Raw genomic sequence first — 7,749 nt, 5'->3', positions numbered from 1 at the left:
AAAAACCCCAACGACAACCTCAACAGCCCCGCAGGTACCCCCTGGCTTGACCCTTTGGCAGGGAGCGCGGGCGGCTGAACCTCTGCCTCCCAGAGCAGTAAGGCAGCTCCCGGGGCTGACATCTCGTTGCTGGGGGGCTGAGGCATGTGCCCCATTTCTGCCCACCTCATCCACCTCCCTGCTGTCAGCTGAGAGCCGGTCAGTGGGTCTCTAGGCGGGCACAGGAGATGCTCCCCCATACCCATCATGCTGCTCTGGTGCTTTTGGGATGGGTTTATGTTGTGCTGTGTGCCCTGCGGTATCAGAACAAAAGGCAGCTGTTGGTGCAGCTGCTATTGCAGAGCACTGAGTGATGCTCACCCTATCCCATGTGGGGGGGAGACCCAAGAGTAGAAATCCTGTGCATGCAGCATGACCAAAACCCCAAAAAACACAAATAATTTTGTCTTGTTTGTCCAAGGAGGCTGGCGTTTTGATCCAAGAGATGCAAAAAAAAAGGTTAAAAGAGTAAATCATCTATCGTAAGCAGACTTGCATAAGGCAAGCACATAGGGGAGCCACAAGAGGTGTATGCACCTATGCCTAACCTTCTTCTTCACTGCAGGACTCGAAGAACCTCGGTTTGTAGAGTTTAACGGAGGATTTAGCCAAGCCCAGCTGGACTGGTTCAATGAAGTCCTCAAGTTCTCTGATGAACACCAAGAAAAAGTTGTAGTTATGGGTAGGTGGATGTGGGGGATATATGGGGATATATGCAAAAAAAGTTATGTAGCCAATGTATGTTAGCTGAGGAAAACACGTAGCAGCTTTGTAGCTCCACTGAGGTACACATGTAACCTGTGAAGTAGAAGAGCAACCAAGTCTCACACTCGGGTGAGCTTTCTGTATACACTTAGATGTCTGAACTTCCCAGCAATGAAGGCAGAGTTTGGTTACACTTAAAGTAGCTCTCCTGCTTCTTTCCCTCTCAACTGCAGGTCATCTGCCCATTCATCCAGATGCTTCAGACAGAGTTTGCCTAGCCTGGAATTACGAAGATGCCCTTTCAGTCATACATTCCCATCAGTGCGTGGTCTGCTTTCTTGCAGGGCACCTGCACGATGGTGGCTATTGTTTAGATTCTCACGGAGTTCATCATCTGACTTTGGAGGGGGTTATTGAAACTCCACCAGAAAGCAATGCCTTTGGAACTATTTATGTTTATGAAGATAAAATGATACTAAAGGGAAGGGGCAGAATTTCAGAGAGAGTTATGCATTTCTGAAAATGGTAAGCAAATACAAATTCCTCTTCTTCAGGAAGTACTCGAACAAAAAAAATAGGGCATTCAGCTTATTATTTGCTTGTAGAAAGATGTGCATGGCTGATCCTTATAGCTTTAACTCAAACATTTTTCTCTTGGATACAGAATTTTAGAAATTATGTTTCTGTAAAAAAAACAGACCTAGTTTCTTCGTGGAGAATAGAGAAGGCCAGTAACCATGTTTGAAATAAATATATTTATACTTGAATGCAGAATGTTGACTTGAAACACCCAATCCTGACCGGATTGTTACTTACTGTGAAAAAATGCAAACCATATTATGAATATTGTCAAAAAAAAGCCACTTTTTTGTACCAATCAGAATTAAAGCATGCAGAATTATACCTGCCCAGCCACATTTCAATTTTTTTTTTTTCTTTTAACATCATAGTCAGTAATGTCTCATATCAGGCAGAATTAGTCCACCCTGGAGCCTAATGCAGTCTTCTTAACATTGCTTTAAAAGACTAAAGTAATCTTTAAAAAAAGCTAAGCCCAAGGAAAATGGAGACCATCTACGCTACATCATGTAATGCTGCAGATACACCTGCTGGGATCTACGTGTGCACAGCTGTATTAGCCTGCAGCAGTACTGAGTGAAGAAGCCCTGATGTGGAAGGATCTAAAGCATGTTGCTGTGCTGCATCTGGACCTGTTCTGGCTCTCTCCCAGCCAGCTTGTGTGTCCAGTGTATTCACCTGTGCTTCCTTCTGCAGGATTAGTAGCGGTGGATCGTGCTTACTGTTGCTGGGCTGCTGTGTGGGTTCTGCTTTCCAGGAACAGAAATTCTGTGAGAAGCAGAGTTGTAATAGTGACCACGTCTGCTGGTGGCAGTCTTGAGTACACATCTCGCAGAAAATAAAAGATATGGAAGCTTTCATTGAATTTTCTTTAGAAAAATAGTATTTATTACTCTGCAAAACCAGTAATTTTCAGTTAAAGGTAATAGGAAAAATATTTCTTCAGATATATTCTACGTATGATTTTAGTGTAGGAACAGAAATACAGACTGCTCCATTTTTCAATTAGTCTCAGTGGACTATCCAGGCAGATATCTGGAAGTTTTATGGCTGCAAATAGTCATTTATTGAAACAAACAACTCTCCAACAATGGTTGTGATCCAGGGATGCCAGGATGTCTTGAATATACCATTATAACACACATTAGATCAACAGTACTTTGAAAATGTGTGAAGAAGCCAGCTGAACAACAGTTTCCATAGAAAAATTCTCCACTCAGATTTGACAGTGTTCCTCAATTTTTTTAACAAATCTCAAACCGCACTGCTGGAAGCAGCCAGGCATTCTTGGGTCCTATCGAACTGATACCAACCTTTCATAAAGAACCAAAAGCAAAGGGAAGTAAGGTCAGAATATTTATTTTATACTTTCTCCCACCCAATTAAATCACTGTTTTACAGTGCGTTGGCCAAGATGCTCGCATCTCTTTGTTCACATAAATGTACAGCCACGAAACAAAGGGGAAGAGGGCGACCACGATTGCAGCGATCAAGCGAACTCCACCCAGTGGACTCCTATAAAGAAGCAAATGCAACAGAGCTACTTCAAATCAGACTACTACGAAACATTCACACCTGGCTGCAGTTGGAAAAACAGCAGAGAGCCTTTGGCCACCTTAATGTAGCTGCTGTGGATGCATCAGCAGAGTCCTTTACTGGAGAGGCACTACATGCCAGCAGAAAAAGTTTTTCTGCCATCTCAGGCTACATAAACCAGGTGAAAAAAAAAAGCACCCTGCTTGCCCAGAGCATCTGTGACACGTTTTCCCAGCACAAAGGTACTGTTTGGCAGATTGGGATTTTTCATGCTCCTAGCTAACAGGAATTTAGCAAAACTGCTGCAGCACAGTCCTCTGAAGAGGCTGGAGGGGAAAAGTGTGGAGCCACTGCAGCCAGGCAGCCACCCAGAGCCTTCTGCCAGCTCTGCCTGCATCACCCGCCTGCTCCGGTGGACGCAGCGGACACCAGTACAGAGACCCTCACTGGAAAGTTCTGTAAATTGGGAGCAATGGCAGAAACGGCTTTGCAGTTCATTAGCATTATGTCGTGGCTAACACTCACTAGCCTGATCCACAGAAGGGGTGCGCTGTCCTTGCGCAAAGGGAGAATGTCCCCTGCCCATTATGGCAGGAGGAGCAGAGGGAGAATGTCCCCTGCCCATTATGGCAGGGGGAGCAGAAAAAATGTTTCCTGTAGCTTTACTTTCGCCCCACAGACTTTTATCTGTGCAAGATCCTACAGGCTGTAGCACCAGCTACTACTTGCTTAGGTGTCTGAGAAGGTTCAGACAGTGACATGAAGCAGAAAAACAAGCAGCCAAAATCAACTATGTGTTTTCAAGAAGCTAGTCACTAAATGTGAACATATGAATAGATAAAAGAAAAAAAAAAAAGGAAACAAAACTTACTTTGCTGAACTGCGACAAAGACTCATCCATATTGTAATAATCACCAGACCAAACAACTCTCTAAAAAGCCAAACAAAAAACAGGTCAGAAAATAATACAAGCAGGTGTTTAATTTTAAAAAACACAAATTTTGCCTCCAAAACAGTAGTGTCTGCTCCTTTGGAGAAGTTCAATATATTTCACTAGGATTATAATTATAAAGGTATTTACACGGAGTAACTTTGCTTCCCACCACAAATCTATAAACACACGTGACCCAGCTATACAGCTGCAGAAATTCCTGCTAAGCTTCTATTCCACAGCACATTTCCCTCATTAACACAGAGCAAAGCAGCATCCCGGTATTCCAGACAGTAAACAGCCGCAGTAGCTGCCAGTGCTTCACCTCAATACTGTGCAAGCACCTCCTTTAGGCAACAACCAAACGTCCAGGTGAGAAATCCTCCCTCCCCCTCAATCCCTGGCAGTTCAGAGGACTCGGCAGCCCGTGCCAGATAAACATGCATATGGTATCACCTCAAGAGTTTTTAAAACATTAATTCCCATTCCTACAGCTCCAGCAAGAGAACACAAAGTTGTTACGCTGTGCTAGGGCCCTGGTCTTTGAAAGCCAGAACAGCCCCCAGTTAAATCTAACTGCCACAATCAGACAAGCAATCACGACTGTTCGCTCTCCCTTTAGCTGTTTTGTCCAACAAATCGCTGGTTTGGAGCACTATAGTCCCTCCTCCTTGGTTTGATTCCCCTGGACCAACAGCACTCACTGCAGCAGCCCAGCAAATAAAGTTTAGCAAGGTGACCACCAGAAGGAGATGGCCTGGCACACTGAATTCATGCAGGGGAAAATAAAAATCACTGCTTACCTGCCTTCCTCTTGGTGCAAAATGTTTCCTTGAGCGTACGCAAACAAAGAGCAAGCCAAGGCAATGGTCCCAACAATACAACCAGCAGAATGAAGGTCACAGAGGCTCCTCCAAAAACCATTATCTGAGGGAAAAAACAGACCGCCAGCAACTGCAACGTAGCATGAAGTAAACCCTATAAATCAAAAAGCAACTGAGTCGCTAAAAAAGATGCCTCCAGCAAACACACATCTTAGGCAGGAAGATGGAATTAATACCAGCATCTTTATGACTAGGGAAATCTGCTAAAAAGTACTGTTGAAAATAAACACTAGTGGGTTTGGGGCTTGCTTTCCTAGGAATGCAACTTCCTGGCAGCAGCACCTCAATGAAAACGGTTTCCTATTCTCTCCAGCAAACAAAACGGGCTCCAGCACTCAACATGCATGGAAAAAAATCACAAGGCGGATAACAAATGAAAGCTCTCTTAAGCAGGAGGAATGGCCTTTCCGGAGCTCGCAGCCGTAACCAGACGCTCAGCAGGACCCCAGAGGACCACCGGAGTCCAGGGAAGCAAGCCCCAGCTCCCAGCCAGCCATCAGGGCTACCAAGCAACCAGCACACTGCAGGAAGCATCTTCCCCCGCACTCCCTGATAAGCCTCTGCCCGAGCTTTTGCCTGTGATGATGAGCAACGCTGATGACATCTCTGCCTGGGGACTAGTGTTTTTAAACAGAGAAATGCAGACAATGTGAAACATCTGAACGGGCCCACAGATTCTTGTGGTTTTCCATGTCCATTCCCAGGGGCTCGGGGGGGAGAGGCGAGCAAATGACACGGGCAGTTCTCGCTGATCTCAGCCATGTCAACAGTTAAAAGCTAAAAGCAGTCTTTTCTGGGCACTGACCCCTCCAGCCAAGCATTAAAGATGATGAGCTGCCAAAATTCAAGAGCTCAGCGCGACCCAACGGTGTAATCAATTCCCCATTTGGCTGAACTTACTGCAGCTCAGTTGAGGCAGAATCTGGGTCTTCCACAGACTTGAATGGCAAATATCCCTTGGTGAGTTTACATAAATGTCCAGTTATACAATAGTTGTGCTATTTTAATCTTTACTTTCCACAGATCTTGGCACAAGCCACAAAAACCTACTTGTGAGTTTAACATGCAGATTCTCTTGGCCAGCCAAATGCCATTATGTTGAAGCTACACCTATCACGCAAATAAACCTCCCCTGAGATGTTCAAAACCACAGGCAACCAACCCCCATGGGTTCTGGCTTTATGAATGCTGCCACTTTATATGCCTAAGGTAGCCAGAACGCCGAGAGACTGCAACGGTGTGATTTGTGACAACAGCATGCACTCTTGAAGATTTTCTTTTTTTGGCATAAGTGTGGTTTTGGTTTATGCAGAGTAAGTATTCATCCAGAAAAGATACAGTCACCTTATGAATATAAAATGTTATTTAAAAATTATTTCTACTTGATGAAAATACAAAAAATGAACTATTTTCTGGAGTCACGGACCAAATCTGATCTGACTGATTCTCTCAACACGTGATGTGGCATTAGCCCCCTTAGCGTACGCCCTTGGAAACGCAGCCACTGCACTGAAGCCTCTAAACGTCCCCATCACTGCCCACGTGCTTTGTGGGGTAGCTGCAGTACTTGATACCGAACAAGACCTTTAGCTCTTTCAAAGGACTGTGCAGAGCTCCGCTGCTCTTGTATGAGGTAGATAAGCAAAAACGCAGCTTTACAACAAGGAAACAAAGTGAATTAATGTGCTAACGTCAACACCAGAGCCAGCTTCAGAGCATGCTCCCTGGCTTGTGCCGGGGCTTTGAGCCCTGAAATCCACTCAGGCTTTGAGCGCTGGAATCGGGGTGCAAAGGTAAGACCATCCCAGTAGCAGGGCTCCTCCGTTCACCTGCAGCACGTCCAACTATGAGTACTAAACCAATGACCACCTTTCGTAGAAGCAGGTCCCACAGCTTTTTGCCCTCAAAAGGTAGTAGGACATGTTTCCATGTGGCCTGATCTTAATCTGTGATTCAATTAAAAAAAACCAAAACCTTTCAGGGGCAAAAGTTGAGCAGAGACTCTATTTTGCACACCAATATCATACCTGTAATTGAAGGGTTAATGCTGACAAGCAGCGTCAGGGCAGCTGGCACTAAGTAGACAACCTGTTAATGAAACATAAATCTACTCTGCAGCAAAACTTAGCAAGATAAGGAAGCAGAAGCGCCCATCCACACCAGCGCTTCTCCCCTTCACAGCAGTATGTCAGATGCGCAGAACAGCTGCCAACCCCTCTCCCTCTGGCATGCCCTGGCACTGCTAGTGCTCATCTTCACCACCACCACCCAAAATCCTGGATCATCAGCTGAGTGCCAGCCCTTGTTCCTCAGCTTCTGGGTTACCGAGTCCTCGCTGCCCAACCAGCCTGCTGCAGAGCCCCTTGCACTGCACCTTGATCCCCCAGGGAAAGCCCCTACGGGGGACACCCCCTCTCTGGGTCCCCCAAACCCTCCACCTGCGCTGGGTGGCTCCCCTGGGAGCAGGAGCACCCTTTGCTGCCGCAGCCCAGCCCTGCTGCTGTCAGCTGGGCTCACCCGCACAAGGGATGTCCCCCTGCACAAGGGACGTGCGGGGAACAGCCCCTGCCCACCCAGCAGCTCCTGTCACACACAGAGGCGTTCCCCCTTGCCCCTCAGCTCCAAGCCCTGCGCACGCCGGGCCAGGGCCACTGGGCTGTTCAGGTGCCCGAGAAAGGGCTGGCAAAGCAGACAGAGAAGAGGGTTTCTCTCTAGATTTCCCCTCGAGACCGAGGAAGCCGTGCCGAGTTGAGCGGCGACAGAAGGCAGCCAAGCTGGTGATTCAAGGCAAGCAGAGGTGGCGATGGAGACAGGAGGTCGCCCGGTCAGGGGGTCTCGGGCGCAGGGCAGGAGGAACGAGAGCGGTTTGGTGTGTTCCGCACAGGGAACCAATGCTTTGCAGGGGGCAGGTGCAAATCTGGGGTGAAATGAGGAAGATCCTGGAAGCACGGTCGGATTTCAGCCGTCGCTGCCGTAGAGAGATTGTTTTCCCGGCGCCCGCTTGCTCTTCAGCTAAAAGCAGGGAGCAGGTTTCCTCCGGCGGCCCCGGTTCGGACCAGGCGCCGGGCGGATGGG

At 47.1% G+C, this 7,749-nt stretch overlaps 2 protein-coding genes across 2 annotated transcripts in view; one reads left to right on the top strand and one right to left on the bottom strand.

Annotated features, from left to right (window-relative positions):
• Window positions 1-2,184, top strand: part of ADPRM (ADP-ribose/CDP-alcohol diphosphatase, manganese dependent) — a gene marked incomplete at its 5' end in the record, with an annotated part of 2,571 nt that extends 387 nt beyond the window's left edge. The window contains 3 exons of the mRNA XM_019472313.1: window positions 1-34; window positions 605-721; window positions 978-2,184. The exon at window positions 1-34 is cut by the window's left edge and continues 387 nt beyond it. Coding sequence (XP_019327858.1) covers window positions 1-34; window positions 605-721; window positions 978-1,264 — 438 coding nt within the window. The remainder of the gene's footprint in view (window positions 35-604; window positions 722-977) is intronic.
• Window positions 2,185-2,666: 482 nt separating this feature from the next.
• The window catches only part of TMEM220 (transmembrane protein 220), a 6,590-nt gene continuing 1,507 nt past the window's right edge, over window positions 2,667-7,749 (bottom strand). Inside the window, exons 3-6 of the mRNA XM_009280186.1 lie at window positions 6,702-6,762; window positions 4,594-4,717; window positions 3,731-3,790; window positions 2,667-2,838 (exon numbers count right to left, since the gene is read on the bottom strand). Of these exons, the coding sequence (XP_009278461.1) occupies window positions 2,706-2,838; window positions 3,731-3,790; window positions 4,594-4,717; window positions 6,702-6,762 (378 nt within the window). The 3' untranslated portion in view covers window positions 2,667-2,705. The remainder of the gene's footprint in view (window positions 2,839-3,730; window positions 3,791-4,593; window positions 4,718-6,701; window positions 6,763-7,749) is intronic.

Source organism: Aptenodytes forsteri, unplaced genomic scaffold (genome assembly GCF_000699145.1).
Source record: "Aptenodytes forsteri isolate BGI_AS27 unplaced genomic scaffold, ASM69914v1 Scaffold707, whole genome shotgun sequence".
NCBI lineage: Eukaryota > Metazoa > Chordata > Aves > Sphenisciformes > Spheniscidae > Aptenodytes > Aptenodytes forsteri.
Note: the sequence above shows the minus strand (reverse complement) of the source record. Positions and strands in the feature narration are given on the sequence as shown.